At 39.6% G+C, this 23837-nt stretch overlaps 2 protein-coding genes across 6 annotated transcripts in view; one reads left to right on the top strand and one right to left on the bottom strand.

Annotated features, from left to right (window-relative positions):
* Positions 1-23837, bottom strand: part of LYRM4 (LYR motif containing 4) — a 168744-nt gene that overhangs the window by 68295 nt on the left and 76612 nt on the right. The window contains exon 3 of one of the 2 annotated variants that reach the window (XM_039256856.1): positions 21158-21194. The exons of the other annotated variant lie outside the window; for it this stretch is intronic. Within the exon in view, the coding sequence (XP_039112787.1) occupies positions 21158-21194 (37 nt within the window). The remainder of the gene's footprint in view (positions 1-21157; positions 21195-23837) is intronic. 2 annotated transcript variants of the gene reach the window in all.
* The window catches only part of FARS2 (phenylalanyl-tRNA synthetase 2, mitochondrial), a 609022-nt gene continuing 599689 nt past the window's right edge, over positions 14505-23837 (top strand). For all 4 annotated transcript variants that reach the window (XM_039256852.1, XM_039256849.1, XM_039256850.1 and 1 more), the window contains exon 1: positions 14505-14801. The gene's annotated coding sequence lies outside the window, so the exon portion shown is untranslated. The remainder of the gene's footprint in view (positions 14802-23837) is intronic.

The following is a 23837-nucleotide window of genomic DNA, read 5'->3' on the forward strand; positions in this document are numbered from 1 at the left end:
AACACGACTCCCTGAGTGAATCTGATCCATTAATAACATCTCTTTAACTACTAATGATTTTCTGCAGACATGGAATAGAATATTTTATGGCTGTTTTCAACCATCTGTCCTTCTTTCTCACTATGAATTTGCCAGAGATGCAGTGAAATTTCCTGTGCTTTGTGCCATTACACGTTTGTTAATACCAACGCACCAATTAGACATAATAACCCTGCCACATGCTATATGTGAGCTATGCCCTGGGCACTGCTCTGGGAACTGGAATCTACTGTTTGCAAGATTACTTTAGGCTACTCCTTGAGCCGGGTGGGGGTCTAAAATATTGTGTAGCAGTGCATATGGACCCAAGATGTGGACAGCTAATCAATCATGAGCTAAACTGTCGCAGAACAAGAACCTCCAGCTGCATTAAAGATGCTGTATTTTAAAGAGTTAAATATGATAGTTAAAACTGCAATCATTTTCTTATTAATGAACAATAACCTATATTAATGCATTTGAAATTTCACTAAATTATGTTATTGAAGAGAGCAATTAACGAGAAAGAGTGATCAATAACTCATCATGTCATATTTTAAGCTTTTTTGCATTTACAGACCTACTATGTACTGAGTGCCTATTTTGGGCTAGACACCTCTGGTGGTCCATTTTTCTAAGCATTACGTAGGGTTCATGTTTAAATATGTATGCAAAAGGGAAGTTCATTTTACAAAGAAGGTCTTAAGGTAATGACCAGCTTTCAAATTACAGTAACCTGTTGGGAGGGTTGCATTCACTAGCAAGTCATCCTAGAGATAAGGGGCCGGCTCCTGCAGTTCTGGTGCTGGGACCAAGGAGTCTGTGCATTGATGCTGGAAGGTATGAACTGAAGGGCCTACACCAAGGGGTAAAGGTCCTGGTGGCCATTAATGTCACTTCCGGTCCTGAGCTCCAGGGTTCTGTGAGAAGAGAACCGTGGCCCAGTATGCAGGCTGGAGAAAATCACTTTCTGTATCGTCAGAACTCATGTTTCCTATAGTCCATACTCTGGAAATATTCCCGGCTGCTGCTGCTTTTTTTTTTTCTTCTTCTCCTTCTTCTTCTTCTTCTTCATGTCAGGGTAAAGGAGGAATAAAGAGCTTCCTACAAGCAGCTGCTTGTATTTAGATCTCACCTTGACCAAGAAAACAACTAATTTCACCCTTCCAGGGCATCAGCCATGTTCCTAAGGATCACCTTTAAAATCAATTATTATGGTTGAAACAAGGAATATATCCATCTTTCCCCACTCGTGGCTTCATCCAGAGATGATAAGAAATAGAACCCGAGGCATGTATATTGCACAGGGACATTTTCACAAAGACTCAAGTTATAAAAAGGAAAATACAGATCATGTGGTGTGCTTGTTCTGTTTGGTGTTACTATATTTCTTCTCAGAGGAGGGGGTTATTTATAAACTTAGTTAATGATTAGTGCAAGGAGGGCAGGAAGAAAAATAAAGCTTTAGCTTAAGATTTTTTAAAATCTCTTATTGGCCTATTTTACTATACTTTTATTTTATCTTTACATTTATAATTGGTAATTGTTAAGTCCTGAATATTAAACCGAGGTACATGTATAAATACATATTTTTCCTTTTATTTTAAACAGATTATCAAGTTTAGGACAAGTTTAAATTCTAACAAATATTGAGATGAGCTGAGGATATAAAATATACGCCAGTCCTTCTTTGATTTTATACAGCTAGTCATTAAAGGTCTGTTCCTTAGCTAATTGGGCTTAAAGACATCACACATAAAATTAATGCACATTTTAAAATGTTGCCATTCCTGTACTAATTACAGATGAGGGAAGGGCGCCTTCTACTTAGTGAGACCTTAGGTTTTCTTTTTTTTCTTTTAATGTTTATTCATTTTTGAGAGAGAGAGAGAGAGAGAACACAAAATCAAAAGCAGCCTCCAGACTCTAAGCTGTCAGCACAGAGCCCAATGTGGGGCTCGAACTCATGAACTGTATGATCCTTACCTGAGCTGGAGTTCGATGCTTAGCTGACTGAGCCACACAGGCACCGGAGACCCTAGATTCTTTAACAGAGGTTCTACAAATAGTATTTAAGTTAACACATAGTAAGCAGTATTGAAATGAGGGGTATTTAGACCCCAGTACATAGATTTTTGTGAATAAATATAAATGTGCAATCTTTAGTATTGCTTTGTATTAAGAGTTTTAGACCTTTATAAGAGACGTTCAGAGCCTGTGCATAGAAAATAGACAACCCAGACCCCAGGAAGGTCCAGAGATAAACAAAACGAAACGAAACGAAACAAAACAAAACAAAACTGGTGGTCTTCGGGCTAGATGCAGCCAGCAAATGTGTTTGGCTGGCCCGCAGCATGGTTTTAAATAATGTGAGCTGATTCAAGAGTCCAACTTCATATCAAACTGGAAAGATATGGAAATACAAAAACTTCATTCTTTCATTTAGAGCGAACAGCTACCTCCTTAAAATGTATGAAAGCTTTCCAGGTTTCCTCTACTCGACTTTTTTAAGTTTATTTATTTTTTGGGGGGGGAGGATGAGCGGGGGATGGGTGGAGAAAGGGAGAGAGAGAGAATCCCAAGTAGGTTCCATGCTTAGCATGGAGCCTGATGTGGGGCTCCATCTCACAAACTGTGGGATCATGACCCGAGCTGAAATCAAGAGGCTGACACTTAACCAATGAGCCACCAAATGCTCCCTCCACTTGATTTTTTTAATGTGTTTATTCAACCTCCTTTTTCCTGCCTGACCTAGGGATTTAAAAGGTGATGGGATGGGGTTGAGCTCCTAGGCTATTTTTGAACTGGAGGGTGGTGGTGTTGGGGGGATAGTAAGAGCATATAATTCTAATATAATGTCATATAAGAATTATAAGTCTTCTGAGGATTTCAGGACAATGGGCTGTTGCAATACTAAGAAGGGGCTTGTGGTTGTTTGAAAACATGGCCACAAATTTTGTGACACTTCTACCTAATGGTAGAAGAATGGAGGGTTGGCCCTATGTCCCTATCCTTTGAATCTGAAGTTGTGACTGCTGTAACCAATAGGATATGGCAGAAGTGATGCGATGTGTCTTTTGGGGCTAGGTCATTAAGGCCACGCAGCTGTGTCTTATCCTCTGGAAAACTCTCCCCTGGAGTTCTGACCACTAGGTAACAAGTCTGACCACTCTGAGAAGGCCATGATGTGAGGAACCCCAAACCATTGGGGACAGGCCACATGTAGATGTTCTGTTTAACAGTCCTATGGGGTCCTAGCCTAGGCACCAGACCTGTGTGAAGGGGCCTTCAGGTGATTCTAACTCCTTGACGACTGAGTTATCCCCAGCAGTTTAGTCTTCCCAGTTAAGGCTGACACCATGGATCAGAAACAAACACTCTCACCGTATGGCACCAGTTCTCTCTATTTAGGAGTCCATTTCTGTTTCATTTGTTTTGTCTTGTACAGGCCATATAGAGTACAATCATATGGTATTTGTCTTTCTCTGTCTGACTTATTTCATTTAGTATAATGCTCTCTAGGTCCATCCACATTGTGAAAGGCAAGATTTCATTCTTTTTTTATGGCAAAGTAATATTCCATTGTATATATATACCACATCTTCTTCATCCATTCATCTATCAATGGGCATTTATGTTGCTTCCATATCATGGCTGCGGTAAACATAGGGGTGCATATGTCTTTCCAAATTAGAGTCTTATTTTTCCTTTGGGTAAATACCCAGCAGTGGAATTATTGGATCTAGATTTGTCTCTGAAAATGAAGTTTTCATCTTTGATTTGAAATCAAGGATAATGGCAGCTGACTGATTGGCTATCTCACAGTCTTTCCAAATTTTGGTGAATGTGAATCTCAGATTTCCAAAAGTGAGAGAATATTATTTTTATCTCCATTGGCATGGATACAGAGATATTACTTCCAAAACTTCCTGTATGTTTTCTCAAGTTTCTCATCATATAGTTATATAAAAACACTGTTATACTTAGGAATATGCTTCTTTAATGCTCTAAATGACATATTTAATTTTGTTCAAATGAAACTCTTTCAAAATACCTCCAAAATCTTATTAAAATGTCATAATTGTGTGTAAAACTTGAGGATGGCAGTATGGAGGGAAAATATGGAAGCATGCTAATACAGGCACATCACCAATAACTGAGAGAGGGCTACTGAGGTCTCCCATTTCCCTGTGTTTAGGGGAGCAGTGCTCTTGACAGCTGTGACCATTGCTGAAATGTGAGTTGTGGCACAAAAACTTACAGAAGATTTTAGAAATTTCTCAACCGTATATTTTATTGCTAGTTAATATAGCTTCTTAGGGCCTTCTTTAAATGTCATAGCTGATGTATTCTTAAGGATCTCAGAGAGAAGTTTTCCTGGTAATGCCAATGGCAGTCAGGAATAATCACATCCTTGCTTGGAATGAAATCTCCTGACCAGAAAATCCTACCCCTGTTCACCAGGATGATTGCTTTTTAAGCATCACCTGCCTCTTTAAGAGCATAATTCAGTGATACACAAGCTCTCTGGTGCCAACACAATTATCATCCAAGTGAAGGATGCTTGCTTAATTTATTTACCTCTAGAGCCAGACTCCCATATTGTCTTGTTATTCATGCTGTTTCTGTCCTACTGCTCTGGCTTGAGGGATATTTTACTTAAGTGTTTTCTTCAATCATTTTAGCTATCCTTATCAAATATATCCTTATGGTGCCAGGTTCTTTCAATGACTTAAAAATATAAAATCCAATGAGAGTCTTCAGATAGCTCCAACTTATCTTCTTTGAATAGTTTGAGGGGATAAAGGACAAGTTATCACACTATAGGGTCTGCTTTCTATTATTCTAAACAAATCAGGTCAAATGCACTGATTATTTATTATTATTTACTATAATTATTAGAAAATGAAGATAGTCTTCAAGAAACATACTAGACCCTGCACCTTCCTTAAGACTGTCATTTTGAGAGATGATAATGTATTCCAAGGATGGTGTCTTTGTTCAAAGGATTTCGAAAGCCACTCCTCGCCTTGGGTTCCTGCTATACCCCCACATGCCACCACTTTTCACTATGGACTTAATTGTTTGAGAATGTCTGTCTTCCCCTAAGATTGTCAGCAGCTGAGGAGTAAGGACTGAAATTGTCTATTCATCTTACATCCCTGTTGTCCCACAGAGCACCTGGCAACATAGTAGGTATTCAATATTTATTGAATGAATAACATATATTCTTTTGCATATTGTCTGTGTTGTCAAAGTTTCATCCTGTGAGGGTAGATTTACCTTTCTGAAAAGTCAAAAGTGATTCAGAGTCAAGTTGGAAGAAAGAGGCCATGCTACAACTCAATTTTCTTATGTGAATTGGAAACTAAAACAGATGGCAATTCTGAAAAGGAAGTTTATTGAAATAAACAGGCAGGCCCTCAAGGCAAATAATTTAAAGAGTAACACTTGGATGGAGAAATTCCCATGTGATTCTTAAAAAGTCTTGGTTCAGGATTCCTTTTTTTTTTTAAAGTTTATTTATTTTGAGATAGTGTGTGCAGGGGAGGGACCGAGAGAGAGGAAGACAGAGAATCTAAGAATCCCAAGCAGGCTCTGTGCTGTTAGCACAGAGCCCAATATGGGGCTCAAACTCACGAACTATGAGATCATGACCTGAGCTGAAATCAATAGTTGGATGCTTAACTGACTGAGCCACCTAGGTGTCCCAGAATCATTGTTCAGGATTCTTAAGTATTAAAAAAAAAAAGCTCCTGAAAGTGAACTCCTTATTTTCTGCACAAGTGTGTGTGTGTTTGTGTGTGTGGAAATGAAACATACAAAAACATACAAAATCATCTGTATCCACCTTTCTTAAATGGACACGTAAGCGTGGACAGACCTCATATTCTGGCAATCTGTGAGTGTGTAAAAGGGGCCCAAAATACATTTAGCCTTTCCATCTTGGCTTCCTGCTCCCATTTCCCTTCCATTTCTCTACATCTCAGACTGAAGCAAGGCCCCAGTTCACAGAGAACAGGAAAGAGACAATGTTGCGCTTTCTCTGACTCACATCTTCCTTGGCAGTGATAGTGTACTGGTGTAAATGATCTTTCCCCTAATGCCTTTGGTGGGTAGAACTTTGGAGAGATGCAAAAATGGGGACAGAGTTAAAAGACAACCCGGATCAACTCAGGGGTGAACAATGTCAACATATGGTTGGGAGTGAGATATGTTGAGGGTGGGAGCATCACTGTGAAAAAGCCAGAAACAAGCAGCCTTGGCCCGATAAGATAACGTTAACCTTGATTCAGAGTCTCAGCCTCCTTCTACAACCACCGTTCTTTATTCAATTGCTATAAATGCCAACTTTTAATCCAAATGGATGTACTGCAAAGCTGATCTACCTAGAATTTGTTCTTTATAAAAAACAACAAACAAACCTGACCTATAACTTCTACATGGTAAAGCACTTAACATCATTAATGAATCAAATTGTCTTTGTTATGACTGCAAGTAATTCCTTTTTCTGGTAACTTCTAAAAGGGAAAAGTGAATGTATTCACATTTAGCATTAATATTAATCACTTCAAGAATGAGAAGAAAAGCCTAAACAAATTTAAACCCCAACATCATTTTCAGGACAGTCCAAAGAAGGTGAAAGTCAGAAAAAAAAGTTGTTTTTTTTTTTTTTTTAAAAAGATTATGTAGAAAAGAGATTTTATGTATTTCCTGTGAAATGACAGTCTGGAGGAATCAACACTGAGCACTGCAAAGCAAGTTGCATTCTACGTTTAGTAAACATGGTCCTGAAAGTGTGCTTGACAGCCCGCTTGGTCACCTAGTCTGCCTCTGCCTCTTAACTGTCATGGTCACTGTCTTGGTCCACTTATGCTGCTTTAACACAACACTGTACACTGGGTGGCTTCTGAAACAACAGGCATGTAGTTCTCACAGTTCTGGAGGCTGCGAGTCTGAGATGAGGTGTGAGCACAGTCAGGTTCTAGTGAGGGCCCTTTACTGGCTTGCAGGCTGCTGATTTCTCCTTCTGTCTCACATTTTGCAGAGCAGAGAGAGGAAGCAAAGTCCATCAGGACTCTTATCAGGGTACTAATCCCACCCATAAGGGTTCCCTCCTTAGGATGTCATCTAATCCTAATTACCTCCCAAAGTCTCTACCTTCTCATATCATCACATTAGGGGGTATAGGGTTTCCACCTATGCTTTTGGGGGCACACAATCATTCAGTCCCTTACAGATGCAGAGAACCATTTTGCAACTACCATGAAGACAGCTGGCCAGTAATCCAGGCCAGAGTCTCACAGCACCAAAGTGGCTACAGATCTTCATATGCATGCTCAGCTAATTCTACTCAAACTGTCTGCTGGAGCCACCTTTTCACCGTTTTTCCTTTTAGGACTCTGCCTGTCTAATGCTTCCTGAACACTTGTATTTCTCCATCATGCTTCCTAGGCTCCTGCTGCTGCTTACGTAAACACCCTGAAAACACAGAGCCACCAGAACAGCCTCAGTTGGGACACATGTGTACATATACATGAAGACTTGTCTTTTTGTCTAACTGGCTCTGTGCTTCTGAAAGCAAAACTGGCAGGTCATTCTCCCCTTCCTTACAACACACATGCCCTTACAACACACCGCACTTCCCAACACTTCCTCCAGACATTCCCAAAACACGACCTCAATTAAGAGTTTATGAGATCAGGGTACCTGGGTGGCTCAGATGGTTAAATGTCTGACTTTGGCTCAGGTCGTGATCTCACAGTTCATGAGTTTAAGCCCTGCATCAGGCTGTCTGCTGCACAGAGCCCACTTCAGATCCTCTCTCCCCGTCTCTCTGCCCTTCCCATCGTCATGTGCTCTCTCTCTCAAAAATAAGTAAATATTAAGAAATATTTTTAAAAAAAGTTATGAAACTCGAAAAAGAGAAAAGATTATCAGAGTGCTATTTCCAGTAAAGACTTCCTTTTCAAAGGTTTCCTCCAAATAGAGTGAGGCAGCTGCCTCTGTCCGAATCCTGTTTCGCCTGTCTAGAAGGGCATTGTGCCTTGATCCCAGTGGGCAGGCTACCAACATTTTGATGCCTTACATTTATAGCGTGTCATGGTTTTGAAAGACAACTGTCTCATACCTGTATTACCTTTTCTGACCCAGAGAGAAATAGGAGCTGAAAAGAATAAAATGGGTGGATTGAAAGAATCTTCTCTGGTTATACTTCCCTGCCACAGAGGATTAAAATAAAGTGAGTTCTTTTTAAAGAAGAGAGTTTCCTGGCAGTTCAAATTTGCTGTTTCTAAGCTGGTAAAGCATGGATTTACATGTGTACACACACTTGTGTGTGCATGGCCACCTACCCTTGTAAGATTAGAAAATGACTTATTTTCATGATTGAGAGCATGCTCTTACTGATTTCTTCTCCTTGAGAAGTAAATGCACGATTGAAAGAAAAAGGGGGGAGCAAACATCCCTCAATAATTCCAAGTCTGGGTCCAAGTTGATAACTGTTTTTAGTTGTGGTAAAACATTTAAAATATAAGATTTACCACTTATTTAGAAAAATGTATTCATACATTTTTATAAAATTGGGGTTAGTTATACATAAAACTTATCATTTAAACCATTTTTTAAGTATACAGGTCTGTGGCATGAAATACATTCACACTGTTGTGCACCATTACCACCAGCCATCTCTAGAACGTTTTTGACTTCCAGACTGAAACTCTGAACCCATTAAACAATAACTGTCCATTCCATCTTTCTCCCTTTCTGTATCTATGAATTTGGTTCTACTAAATATGTCACATAAATGGAATCATATGAAATGTGTCCTATCGTGACTGCCGCATTTCCCTTCACATAATGTTTTCAGGGTTCATCCATGTTGTGGCATGTGCCAGTGCTTCATTCCTTTTTAAGGCTGAATAATATTCCATCGTACATATAAGCCACATTTTGTTTATCCATTTATCCATCAATGGACATTTGGGTTGTTTCTACTTTGTGGCTATTGCAAAGCATGCTGCTGTGAACATAGGTGTGCAAGTATTTCTTTGAGACTCTGCTTTCAATTTTTGGTTATATATCCAGAAGTGGAATTGCTGGATCATACAGCAACTCTATGATTTTTTTTTTTTTTAAAGCAACAGACATACAAGTTGAGTTTTGTAATATCTTGCCTTTTCATGCTTATAATACACTTTTGGCTGTGGCTCTGTTTACTACATTAATTCCTTACTGTGCTTAATCACAGGAGATGTGACTGTGTCAGATAGAGTCTTATTTTGCCAGCCACACAGGCTAATTAATTTTCTTTACTTCTACCCACACATCACAGTTTCTTAGATAGACACAAACAAGCTAAGTCTTAATACAAAACTGCAAATGGTGATTCAGCTATGTAAGTAGATTTGTTTACGGGGCTAACCTGAGCATGAAAGCATTTTTCAGGAGATGGTTACTGATGAAATTCGAAGAGCCTATAATCCTAGAGGCCCCTATAGAGCCTCTGGATTATTCTGAAGTTTACATCACCTGCTTACTCCACTTTCTCTGAGGCTATCAGGTACAGTGGTCCACTTGTGGCCAAACTGATCCTCTTCCCAAACTTGTAGCTATTATCTGCTCATGTCTTTTCTTTGACAACTTCGGTATGTAGCTCAGTTTTCCTATCCACTCAGTCCTCTGCCAGCATCTTTAGGTCTCTTAGCATCTATACTAATGACCTTCCAAACCCCCTGCTTTATACCTATGATTCTCAAATCCAATGATGTTCAGTGCCTTCCTAACATCACCTACCCTTAGGTATGGACCTCACTGACATCAGGCAAGCCCCAGACCTTGATTCGATCTCCCATCCTTCTGCTCTTCCCAAGTGGTCACCCCGAGCTTGCTCTTCCTCAACATGGCCTCTAGTTGGTTGGTTTCTCCCATTCTCATAGCTCACCTGCCACTTCTAGTCCCAAAGTTGTGCTCTTGGGCATGGTGACTGGTCACTGCAGTGATGCTAGTGGGTGCCCTTGCTTCATCTGACTTCTACTGCTGCATGCTCCTTGCCAACCTTAGCCTGGCAGATGGCACTAACCTCTCTATCTGCTTCCAAATGTTGCAAAACGGGGCTGATTGATCTTGCTGCTAAAGTGTGTGTTCGACTTTATCTCTGTCATCTCGTTGCACAATTACCCTCGTAAGAATTGTTAATGCCCCCCCCCCCGCTTTCTTTACATGTATTCTAACAACCCTTTTCACATTTCTCTTTTCAAGCAATCCATCTCAATCCCACAACCTAAATTTTATGCAGTTTTGCTCTCTAAATTTTTTCAAAGAATTGAGACCCTGTAAGATAAATGATTTTTAGTGCCAAGAAAAACAAGAGTATAAACGTTTATTTTTTTGAGAGAGAGAGTGCATGCAAGGGAAGAGTAGAAACAGGGAGACAGAAGATCTGAAGCAGGCTCCTCACTGAGAGCACAGAGCCCAGTGTAGGGCTGGAACTCATGAACTTCGAGATCATGACCTGACCTGAAGTTAGATGGAGGCTTAACTGACTGAGCCACCCAGGCACCGCAAAACTTGTTTATATATTTCATTACATATTAGAAGTCTTTTTAATAGTCCCAAACACAAACCAGCTTGAAAGATGAATGACAAAGTAGAAAAAAGAAAATGTGAGCTTCCTCAATTTCTCCTTCTTTGTCTCAGAATTGTCATATGTGTCTTTTTATCAATTCTCTTCTCTTTCCCTTCTCTAACAGTATTTGAGACTTCTTTAGGAAAACCACTTTCCCCTGGTTGCTTTGGAACCTTGCTCCATTAACTTTTTCCTACTCTTTATTGTGCCTTCAATCATTTCTTTTGGATTAGCTCCTTTCTCTTAGTCAAATAATAAAATCTTTGCACCTTAAAAATAAATCACTCCCCCTCCAAAATCCCAGATGGATCCATCTACCTATTCCCCCAGTTCTCAAACAGTTCTCCATTCTCTCCTGCTCCTCTCTATCAAGCTTCTCTTCCACAGCTGGTGCCTCTGCCTCTTGGCCACCAGCTTGCCCTGCTGATTTTGTTCTCTTCCATTAAGCTGCTCTCAGAAATACAAATGGCTTTCCAATTGCCTCTTCCAGCCTCCTGATGAGCTCTCTATAAGTAACGGACACAGGCAAACATTATGCTTGGAAACTCTGTTCTGAAAGCTCTTCTCAGCCTCTTCTCTCTGCCTGCTCCCTCTAGGTAACAGAGCCCAGTCTCAGGGGTTGGCATCCTATTGGATGACTTCCAAACTTAGGTCTCCTGCTTTAAGTGGCCTCTGAGCGCTAGGTCTGCATTTTTGCTGTTTACTGGACATACCTAGAAGGTATAATGCCGGCATCTTTGACTCAGTATGAGTTAAGGAGAACATTTCTTTCCTTCCCCTGGGTCCACTGTTCCTGACTGCTAACAGTAGTCCCATTGAACAAAGAAACAAATAAAGCACATACACACAGACACACACAGTTGTACTGATTTAACAAATGGACTTTAGCAATAAAAAGGCAGCTCAGATTGGTGACCAGTGCCCTGACAGGGAATTGGGTGGTATCTACTTCAGGTCCTGAAAACTCAGGTATTCTTTTTCTTTTGTTATTAAAATGGAGACAGGTATTAATTAATGTGACATTTCTAAAACCCTAGGATGTTGTGTAGAAATAACAGAAACTTGAATTAAACCAATAGTATTAATATTCTGGAATAGGTTTAGGGGTAAGTATAGTAACTGGTTTTGTAATGACTATTTTTGTGTTGTTATAGCTCATCTTTAAGACGTTTGGAGAGTTTGAAAGCAGCAGCTATATTAGATTAGTAACTGCTTTTTAAATTGTCTAGGAAAATAAAATTTAGCTTTTAATCAATGCATAAATGCTTAGCAAAGATCCACTTTAAAGTTTCAATTATTGGATATATAAGATTAATAAATTGATCATTGAGAATAAATTTATCCATGGCCATAAGACTCCCGGATATTAAAGGGTAATTGATACTTTAGAGGTATATCACACATGTCTCTTTTTGTCTTAAGAATGGTTTGGAGAATGGCGCTTGGGTGGCTCAGTTGGTTAAGCGTCTGAGTTTCAGTTCAGGTCATGATGTCACATTTTCATGACTTCAAGTCCCACCGTCTCTTTCTCAATATAAGTACATAAAAGTTTAAAGAAATAAAAAAATGATTTAGAGCCATGGTTTTATCTAGGACAGTCCAGGTGCTCAGAACACAGCCTTGGGCATGTGTATTTAAAAAAAAATGCTTTTTCTTTCTTTCTTCCTTCCCCTTCCCGTTCCTGTTCCTCTTCCCTTCCCTCCTTTCTTTTTGCAAGAGAAAAAAAGCACAAGCAGGGGAATGGCAGAGGGAAAGGGAGAGACAGAATCCCAAGCAGGCTCCCTGCCTAGTGTGGAGCCTGATATGGGGCTTGATCTTACACCTGTGAGATCATGACTTGAGCTGAAACCAAGAGTTGGGCATTTAACCAACTGAGCCACCAAGGCACCCCAGGCATATCTATTTTAAAAAGGTAGTTCCAAGATGCAATCACTGTTTAGATTCTTCCTTTAATTAGCAGAGTATAGTAACCAGTTAAATTACTAGTCACTTAAGTTATGAATCAAATCACATTTTGTTTGATATAGATGGACCTCCTGTATTCTTTAGCTGAAATGCAATTAATTTTCAAACAGGCCATAGCCTAAGAGTGGGGAACATGTTATGTTATATAGAGATTTTTTTTTAATTACAGAAAGATTTAGTCTGCATGTGTATTTTATTTTTATAATCTAGTGTTTGCCACATAAAGTTGTAGTAATTATACTAAAAGCATAAATCTTTGATTTTAAGTGAGACTACCTGGTATACACATACTATTTCATTCTTCTGGTATAGTTTCCATGTAGGGAAACCGTACCAATGTGCATTTATTTAGAAAGACATTTGGGAACAGGGTCACTCGTTGGCTAATCTGCAGCTTATGGGCCAATGGCCACAGGAAAGACAGAATATAAAATATGTTGCTTTGTCATTTCTGCCCTTTCCTGTGATGTATATTATGCTTTCTATCCCTGCACAGCATTCCCCATCTGCTTTGGGGCAGGAGTTTTAAATACCAAAATGTGGGATTTTGCAGTTTTGTGTGGCATGAATTGTTTCTTTTTAGCTTCAGTGAAAATATGTTATATTGTGTCTGGCATATAAGAAACAAATGAATAGTTGCTGCTATAAATAATAATAATTATTAGAATGATTATTATCATCATTATTATATTTGGAACTATTATTTAGTGAAGTAAAGGTTTTCCATCCAAAAGGGATCAACATGCACCAATATAATAATTCTGTGAGATCCTGGTTGTTAGAAAACATCTGGAGAACAAGCCTACCATGGAGTCAATCTCTGCTAAGCGTATACAATCTCCTACATAGGTTTCACATCAGAATTCATTTCTCTTTATCCCACACCCTACTTCCCCTCTCTTCAGATCCACTAAATCAAGTGTGTGGTACAAAAGGGGTCATTTCTCATCTTTTGACTACATGACCAGAAATAAACAAAATATGCAGGAAAATGAATTTGACAATGAAGTATGAAAGCCTGATCTTATTTAAAACTCTGCTTGAATTGCTAAAAATAATAAAAATCAAGACTTCTTTCTCTCCTTGTGTATCAAAAGCTTTTATGGAAGGCACTAAAGAGGAAATCTAGTCCATTTTCTTGTTTTCAGACTCACCTTCACTGACGACAAATGATTTTTCATACCTTATTTTTAATGTCCACATTATAGGGCCTGTGTATTAGAATAAACAAATTCCAGAAATCTAAAGCAGGATACAAATGGCGAGTGGTGTGTAATTCCACAATAAAGGGGTTCGAATTTATAACTGAGATCATCTCTCTCCCTTCTGCAAAAGAGCTGTCTCTTTAAATGAAAAAAAAAAAAAAAAAAAAAGCTGTACTTTTCTTTCTCCCTTTAGAAGGCAATAGATATTAAATAACCTAGTGTTCACACTTCTATTAAGGCTTGATTTTACTCTGAGGAGATGTTAAAACCCTACAAAAACAAAAAGGACTTGCTTGTATTTTATAAAGATCAACCATATTAACATTTTAATAAACTAATTTAAGCCATCTGGTATTTAGAAAATGGGTCTGGTTCTCCAAAGAAAATAAACAAAATATAAAGAACTCTTGAGTTCGTGTTTTTTTTTTTCTTCTTTTAAAGGAAAAGGAGACTCTTGATCATCTGCCCTGCCATTGAGGGATCATCAATGATTCCCTCATTCCCCCATCAACCCCGAGAAGCGCCCACTGTGGTTCAGGCACTATTCTAGGCTGTCATGTGAAAGAAACAGTCTGCTCTTAAGACGCTTCCAAAGGGCAATCCATAAACAGATGATCTGTGCAGATACTAGCAGAACAACGGGAGCTGTGTGGAAGCACAAAAGAGCTATGCTATATGATCGCGTCAGACCTCCAAGTAAAATGTGAAGGGCCCTCTCTCCGGAGGAAGCCCAGGCATGGGGGGCAAGGTCCAACAGCTTGTTGTCTCTTGTTTATCTCTGCAGCTTTCATAACCCTTGTCTCTCTTCACCAGTGCCCTTGCCTTCCCCTGGCCTACCCCTGCTTGCTCCTTGGAAGCCTCACGTCGAACTGCACCTTGCTCCCACCTCCCACCCCGTGCGTTCTGTGGCCTCATTACAACAGTGTCCTACACTGGTGCCTCCGGGACTACGTCTGTGTCATCACCACTGAACTCCTAAAGCCCGGGTGAGTCTGGCATGGAGGACTGATATTTGTTTAATCAATTATGGGGTGAATGGATGAATGAGGCAAGGTGCGTCTGTTGGTGACTAAAGGGTGACTGAATGCTGGTCCCACGCTCAGGGCCATGGGAACAGATGGCTGGTTGAGCCTGGGGGGCAGTGTGGTGGAGGGAAAGAGCACAGGCATTGGAAATGGCTCTAACAGGGACTTTCCTATGAGAACAGAGCTGGTCTTTCTGATAAGAGTCTAAGCTTCTGGAGAAAGACTTACAGATAACGGGAAGAGGTGGATTTCCACTGAAATATGAAGTGAATACAAACACACACCTACTTTGTCAAAGATGAGCTGTGTAAGGCCCCCAGTTCAATACCTGACACAGAGCAGGCCCTCAATACAGCAAAATCGAATCTTGTATACGATACAATACGAAACACAATACCACTGAGTCTCTGCCCATATGGAACCTAGCATCCAGTAGGAGAGACAGAAAGTGGATCCCTAAGATCACACGGCTGGTAAGCGGCGGGACAGAGGCCTCCAGAAAGCTTGCTTGGTTACAATGTCTGTGCTCAGGGGAGAGGGGACGACTGGAGGCAGACTTGAGAGTGTCTTCAAGGGGGCAGATGTGTCATAGTGGTGGGTGTGATTGCAGGGAAAGGAAGGGCCAGCAAAGGAGACTGGGACAGGCTTGGCGAGGTGGGAGGCAGGAGTGAGGACGCCAGCCATGCAAAGGAGTCAGAGCGGTCAGGCATTGCTAGGATGTCTAACTGGACGAGGGCACACACACTGTTTGTGGCCCTTAGGAACCGAATTGTGTGTGCAGGAGCTGGCATATGGTTGGGATGACAGCAGTTGAGGTGTAAAAGGACGGCTGGGAAGTGGAACTTGCTGAGTGTAAATGGCCCTTACAAGCAAAAGGGAAACAAGCTGGGAAGGGGCTTGAAATGGGAGCAAAGAAACCAAAGCATATCTGTGCACGGGGTGGGGGTGGGGTGGGGGACGGAAATGTGTGCTTTAGGGAGGGAGCGGTGGAGCCAGCAGGGGGAGAGGAGAGGTTTCTGGAGAGCAGGCATCTGAAGGGGATGAGCAGGCTTTCAGAGGCGGAGATGGGGATGGTGGGGACTAAGGAAAGTAGGACTGCTGATGTGGATAAAATTAATGGGTGCTTCTTCATGGGGTAAAATGTAGGGAGTGGAGAATTTTCTGGCCTGGGAAGTTTGATTAGGACAAAAATGTCTACTTAGTTGACAGATGGTAACTAGGACAAGGGGATATCATTTCGGACGAAGTTAATTGTACCCCTACCTCTGTTTTATACTAAAACAAATTCTACACATATCACAAATTAGACATAAAAAAGCACCAGGAGGAAATGCAAGAGAATTCTGGAATCTTGGAATGGGAATTTGTTGTGATATAAAATTTAAAGACAAAAAGGTAAAGAGTTAACTGCATAAAAATGAAAATCTTCTGTATAAAACATCTAGTAAGCAAGGCCAAACAATAAATGACAAATGGGGGAAATATATTTATGATATGCATGAAAGGAAACCAAAAAACACTGAATACATTAACATAGAAAAGAGACAGAGATAGTAGCATACATAAACTATCTTTACCTTGACCTGTAACTAAACAGATACCACCTTTCAGAAATCAGATTGGTATAGATGAAGATGTTTGATGTTCTCAGAGCTGCAGAGTGTGAAAATAGGGTTTTGCTGGATGGTAGTGAGCTGGGCAATGTGCGAATGCTAGTCTGTGTTTTCAATGCCCACATTCTTGACTCAGCTCTTCTCCCTCTAAGTCTTTATTCGACATGAAGACAAGTACAGGAATGTCCACTGCCACACTGCTCATATGGCAACAGAGCTGAGATCGGTGTACATATCCATCAGTAAGGGGCTGTTTAGTTAAATTACAACAGATCACACTGTGGAATACTATTCAGCCTCGAAAAAGGAAAACAAGGTTGTATGTTCTGATATGGGAGAATACATTATGTTGAGTGGGGGGAAAAAGAGACTGTAAAAGAGTATTTTTTAGTATACTGTCCTCTGTTTTAAACAGAAAAGAGTACGTACACACACACACACACACACACACACACACACTACCTTTAAATGAACAGGAAATTTCTGGAAGGCTATATAAGATTCTTAACATGGGAAAATGAGATTTACAGTTAGGAGAAAGAGTGAGAGCAAATTTCTTCTTTTAAGTGTTTTTATATTGAAAATGTGATATTTTGATTAAAATAAGTAAAGAGATGTAAATGGCTGAAAGATCAAGTTGTCCAATTTGCAAATCACAGGGGGTTATTGGTTGTGTTCTGTGCCCATTCATTCTGATATTTGGTAGTGATCACCACACCAAGTAGATCCTTAGGAGCTAGGGCTCACAGTCTGTGTGAATCCTGGTCCCTTACTTATTAGTAAGCGACAGTGGGTACCTAAATAACTGCTTTAAACTTTAGTTTTCTCATCTCATAGTACTGGTTGAAGGACTAAATGAGATAGTGCATGTAAATCATTTAGCATATAAAGTGCTCAATAAATGTGATCTAGTATCATTATTAATAAAGCTCTTTCATCTTACAGTATGCTATTGCCTTATTATATAGAATTCTTACTTGACTGGTGCCTTGCAGATTATAAAACATTCTATCTTAGTTTTCACAGCAGCCCCAGTTTTACTGAGTTTCAGAGAAATTAAGTAGTTAGCCTAAGATCAAAATCTAGGATTTAAAAGCAGATCTTCTGACTTCAAGGGTTTTCTCCTGTTTGATCACAGCTGTCTGAAGACCAACAAGCCCACAAGCCCCTATATTTTGACATGTGCTAATAAGGCTGATTGTGAAATCCTAGGCATTGTGAACCATGGAGCTCCACATTATTTCGTATGATACTTTGGACAGAGGAAACCAAAATGCTGTTTAGAACACCATTCTGTTGGTGGCTTACAACTTTCCTTAACAAGATTTAAGTACATCTGTCTACACGGTTAGTGGTGATAGCACAAAAAGTTCAAAAAGCACAGAAAAGAAAAAAATTCACAAAGATGGCTAAATCACCTGTCCAGAAAAAAATCAATACATGCTTCATTTGCTCTATGAATAGGATTACTGTTGTCCCAAATTTAGACATTTTCATTATAGTACTACTGTGTTCAATAATTCTTTATATAACAGAAGTTGATCTGACCCAAAGAATTTTTTTCCTGAACTAGAAAAGTAGGCTGATATTGGCATCTTCATCCAGCAGACAAGACAAAGAATTTATGGAATTTTCTCAAGGTCCTTCGGTGAGTTAAGGGCCGAATCACTGGAGTTTAGATGCTTGCTTTCAAATTTGCCTCAAATACCACATACCAAGATCTCACTCTTTCTTGCTCTAATTTTTTCATGAGACTTTCCTGGAATAAGTTCTGAGTGTATTTTGGAATAATAAAGTATTACACTGAGTACACAGAGTAGACAGTACTGGAGTCTCAGTAAGTTCTTTAATAGACTAAAAATAATTGATTTCTTTACTTTTTTTAAAAGACAGTTTGGTTCAAACTGAGAATGCATATTTTTTTTTAAACAGCTGTGACTTCTTAATGCTCTCCTTATGTATAAATGTATTTTAGCACAATGTAACTCTGCTTAGGAAAAGTCAACTTAGAAGAAAGTTCTTTTGGTATTCGTAGTAGCACCATCTCTGTTCTGAACTATACTAATAAGGAATCAGTTAAATATGATGGCTCTAATAAGCTGTATATTGAAAATTAATTTAATGTTATTTATTTATTTGAAATCACTACACCTCTCAAACACACACACACACACACACAGTATATAACTGACCACCTCTGATGTGAAAACTCAAATCCAGAAAACATCATTTAAAAATCAGTCATCTTCCTCTGACACCTTTGGAAACATTTTGGGTCAGACTCTTTCCCGGAACATAATGCAGTTAAAAATCTCTGTGCCACATCTCAGCTGCCCAAAAATGAGTACTTGGAAGGAAAGAAGCAGACAGTGTAAGTTAAAATTCTAATTTTTTAAATGGTGATGTGGAAGGACAACTATTGGTTTAAGTGACCTCAAAATCCTAATCTTTTCTCCAGTAAAGGCTACTGAGAATTTACTGGCCTGTTCCACCCTAAGTGAAAGAAAGATGAAAACATACCCAGATTGCAATTCCCATTGTGGGATGTTCCTGGTTAGAGTCCCAAAGGTCAAAATTGAGGGTCCTTTATCATGGTATATTCTAAGATCTTAAGTGTAAAAGATATATCAGAGCTGTGGACTGGTCAGTCTAGGTTCTCAAATTAGTCTTCCATAGTGTTAATATATTAAGTTACAACAACTGAATTGATGTAACTGATCAGGGAAATTCAAACCGAAGTGCCATTCCTCAAACTGGCATAACTAGAGTTACTAGTGTCTTAGTTATGGAGAACAAATGTGAGTTATTGATTATAGAGGTTAAGTGTTCACTGTGTAAGGGGGATTACAACGGAAGCTGGAGGAACTAATTATGAATATAAAATACCCTAACTTTACTCTTGAGAAGTGAGAACCAGAGATGTGATCATACATATTTCTTATCAGCAAATGATGGAAAAGCTCCTAACAGAACTACTTACCAGAATTAAAGCTAGTGTCTAGAATTATGAAATGGTGTAATCAGAGTAGGCCCCAGAGAGCTTCTTGCAGAATGTGGTCTTGGATAACTTCATACTTCAATCTTGCAAACTGTTTTCTGAACCTGAGGCCATAGCTTCAAGAAACCCAGGTATCTTATGCAAAACTTTGTCTGTGTATGCATAGGTGTACATATTTCTGGGGAAAGGGTAAAGAGTTTTTATCACATATAAGACATTGTGTTTAAAACCTGCTTTGATCCCAGATTGCTGGGAAGATGGTGGAGTAGGAGGGCCCTAAGCTCACCTCCTCCCAGGGATACAACTAGATAACACATCAGTGTAAACAATCCTGAAGATGACCTGAAGACTGGCAGAGCAAACTCCATAGCTAAATGTAGAGAAAAGGCTGAAGAGCGTAGGTAGGGTGGAGACTTGGTGGGGAGCTAAATGCATCTGTTGGGCTCTCTCTGGGAGAAAGGGACTCCAGGGCACAAAGAGGGGAGAGAAAAGAGATCCCCACACCAGGGAAGGTGAATCCATATAACATTTGGCTTTGAAAGCCAGAGGGGCTGAATATTACAAGTTCTTACAACCACTGGAAACTTAAAACCTTCCATTTAAAAAATCAGCTGGCTCAGCTCTGGGGGAGCTGGGAAGGGAAATGAGTCCCTTCCCTTAAAGAGACAGCACAACAGCCCACAGAGATACTGCATAGAAGTAGCAGTTTGAAAACTGCCTGAGGCTTATAGAAGGGAGAGCTGTCCTGGAGGGAAAGAGATCCTAGGGGGCTAGCAGGTGCCATTTCCCTCCCCTGCTCCATAGCAGAACACCTGCAGGAACCAGTTACCTAACCTGCTAACACTCTCCTCCCCTCACCACTGTACTTTAGTGGATCTCCCCCTCCAGCAGGCTTGACTCAGTCCCTGCACTGCAGGTCTGCTCTCCCAGAGGGTCTGTGCACAAACCTTGCACACACCGCTCATCCAGCCCCTGCCTGTTGCAGCTCCACTCCCTCCAATAGCTCTTGGCCAGACCCCATCCAACGTGGTGCCATGTTCCTGGTAGTGTGCATGCAGCCCCAAAAGGGGTCAGCACCAGTCCAAAGACACTCCTGCCCCTGAGAGAGGGAAAGATAACTACACACACCTGTCAGACTGTGGCCCCAGAGGCGGGCTGGGGGCAGACAACTACTCTGACTGCAGGCTCACCCACGAATGAAAGTTTCTCAGGGGACAACACAGGGAGAGGGGACAACACAGGGAGAGTCCCCTGCAGTTTGGTGCTACAACATTGTGTACATGCCTGGTCTGACTCAACTCAAGCCTAGGAAAGCCTGACTGGCCCACGAACACCACTGGAACCAAACACGCCCACAACGGGTGAAGATAACCACTTTAGGTGACTGGACTGAAGGAAAAAGCACAGCCGTAACAGCAGGGCACACACAACACATACACGAAGCACCCATGAAATGCCAAGTTCCGTGAAGAGGGGACACTTCAGTGCAGGGCACTACAGGATCTCTTCTCCATCAGGTCACTACTATCAAGAGCAGGAGATGTGGCTGAATTTCCTAACACAGAAACAGAGACAGACAAAATGAGGGGACAGAATATGTGCCAAATGAAAGAACAGAACAGAATCACAGTGAGAGACCTAAACAAAGCAGAGATAAGTCATATGTCTGATACGGAATTTAAAATAATGATCATAAAGACACTTACTGGATTCGAGCAAAGAGTGGAGAACATCGGTGAGACTCTTAACAAAGAGATAAAAAAACCAATCAGAGATGAAGAACACAATAAATGAAATTAAAAATACACTAGAGGGAATAAATAGTAGACTAGAGGAAGGAGAACTCAGCAACCTGGAGGGCAAAGTAATGGAAAGTAATCAAGATGAGCAGGTGAGAGAAAAACATTGTGCAAAATGAGAATAGATTGAGGGAACTCAGCGACATTGTCAAGTATAATAACATATGCATTATGGGGATCCTAGAAGGACAAGAGAGAGACAAGGGGATAAAAAATTTATTTGAAGAAGTAAGAGCTGAAAACTTTTTGAATTTGAAGGAGGAACAGAAATCCATACCCAAGAGGCACAGATATCTCCCAACTAAATCAAGCCAAGCAGATTCACACCAAGACACATAGTAATTAAAATGGCAAAAAGTAGTAATAGAGAATTTTAAAAGCAGCAAGAGAAAAGAAAATAGTCATATACAAGGAAAACTCCATAATTCTGCAGGCCAGAAGGAAGTGGCATGATATATTCAAAGTGCTGGGAGGAAAACTTCTGCAGCCAAGAAAACTCTATCTTACAAGTCTATCATTCGGAATAGAAGAAAAGTAAGAGTTTCCTGGACAAACAAAAGTTAAAGGAATTCATGATCTAGAGAAATCAACCCTATAAGAAATGGTAAAGGAGTGGAAAGAAAAGATTGTAAGTAAGAGTAAGAACGGTAGGAATCAGAAAAGTAGTAAAAATAAATATAGCTAAAAAAATCAGTCAAGGGACTCACAAAATGAAAGGATGTAGAGAGTATGACACTATAAATCTACAACGTGGAGGGGAGGGGAATAAAGAGTGAGTTCAAACTTACGGACCATCAACTAAACACAGAGTACTAGCTATATATAAAAGATGTTACATGCAAACCTAATGGTAACCACAAATGGTAAATGATATGCAAAATATAAAGAGAAAGAAATCCAAGTATTTCACTTACTTGTGGAAAAAAAGCCAACTTGTGGGGAGAGCAAGGGAAGAAAGGAACAGAGAAGATCCACAAAAATAAACACAAAACAATTTAAAAAACCCAAGAAAACAAGACTCATCTGTATGCTGTCCACAAAAGACTCATTTCAGACCTAAAAACACATACAGACTGAAAGTTAGGGGATGGAGAAACATCTATCATGCAAATGTATATGAAAGAAGGTGGAGGTAGCAATACTTATATCAGACAAATGGACTTTAAAACAAAGAATGTAACAGGAGACAAAGAAGAACACTATATGATAATCGTGGGGACAATATAACAAGAAGATATAACAATTGCAAATATTTATGCACCAACATGGGAATACCCAAATGCATACAGCAGTTAATAACAACCATAAAGGAAGTAATCAATAGTAATGCAAGAATAGTAGGGAATTTAATACCCCACTTACATCGAAATGGACACATCATCCAACAGAAAAATCAACAGGGAAATAGTGGTTTTGAATGACACACTTGACCAGATGAATTTAAGATATATTCAGAATATTCCATCCTAAAACAGCAGAATACACATTATTTTCAAGTGCACATGGAACATTCTCCAAAACAGATCACATATTAGGCCACAAAACTAGACTCAACAAATTCAAAAAGATCGGTCATACCATGTACCCTTTTCGACCACAATAGTATGAAAACTAGAAATCTACCACAAGAAAAAACCTGGAAGGACCACAAATACATGAAGATTAGTAACATGTTACTAAAAAATGAATGGCTCAAAAAAGGAAATTGGAGAGGAAATAAAAAATACATGGAAACATGGGTACCTGGGTGTCTCAACTGGTGAAGTGTCTGACTCTTGGTCTCAGCTCAAGTACTGATCTCAGGGTAATGAGTTCAAGACTAGTGCTAGGCTCCAAGCTGAGCATGAAGCATAGTTAAAAACAACAACAGAACATGGAGACAAATATAAATGAAAACACAATGGTCCAAAACCTTTGGGAAGAAGCAAAAGATGCTCTAAGAGGGAAGTTTATAGCAATACAGGTCTACCTCAAGAAGCAAGAAAATACTCACATAAAACAACCCTACCTTATACCTACATGAGCCAGGAAAAGAATAAACAAAACACAAAACCAGTAGAATGAAGGAAATAATAAAGATTAGAGATAAATGAACTAAAAAACAAAAAAACAAAAAAATGGAAAAGATCAATAAAACCAGGAGCTGGTTCTTTGAAAAAATCAACAAAATTGATAAACGTTTACCCAGACTCATCAAAAAACCAAAACAAAAAGAAAACACACAAAAAAAGAGAGGGGACTCAAACAAAGTGAGAAATGAAAGAGTAGAAATAACAAGTGGCATCACAGCAATACAAAGGATTTTAAGAGAATATTATGAAAAATTATATGCCAACAAATTAGACAACCTAGAAGAAAGGAATAAATTCCTTGAATTATATTACTTACCAAAACTGAAGCAAGAAGAAACAGTAAATTTAATAGACTGATTATCAGCAAGAAAACTGAATGGGTAATAAAAAAAACTTCCAACAAGCAAAAGCCCAGTACCAGATGGCTTCACAGGTGAATTCTACCAAACATTTAAAGAATAGTCCATACTAATTTTTCTCAAATTATTCCAAAAAACAGAAGAGAAAGGAAAACT

The sequence above is a fragment of the Hyaena hyaena genome, unplaced genomic scaffold, assembly GCF_003009895.1.
Source record: "Hyaena hyaena isolate Hyena2069 unplaced genomic scaffold, ASM300989v1 scaffold_588, whole genome shotgun sequence".
Lineage (NCBI taxonomy): Eukaryota > Metazoa > Chordata > Mammalia > Carnivora > Hyaenidae > Hyaena > Hyaena hyaena.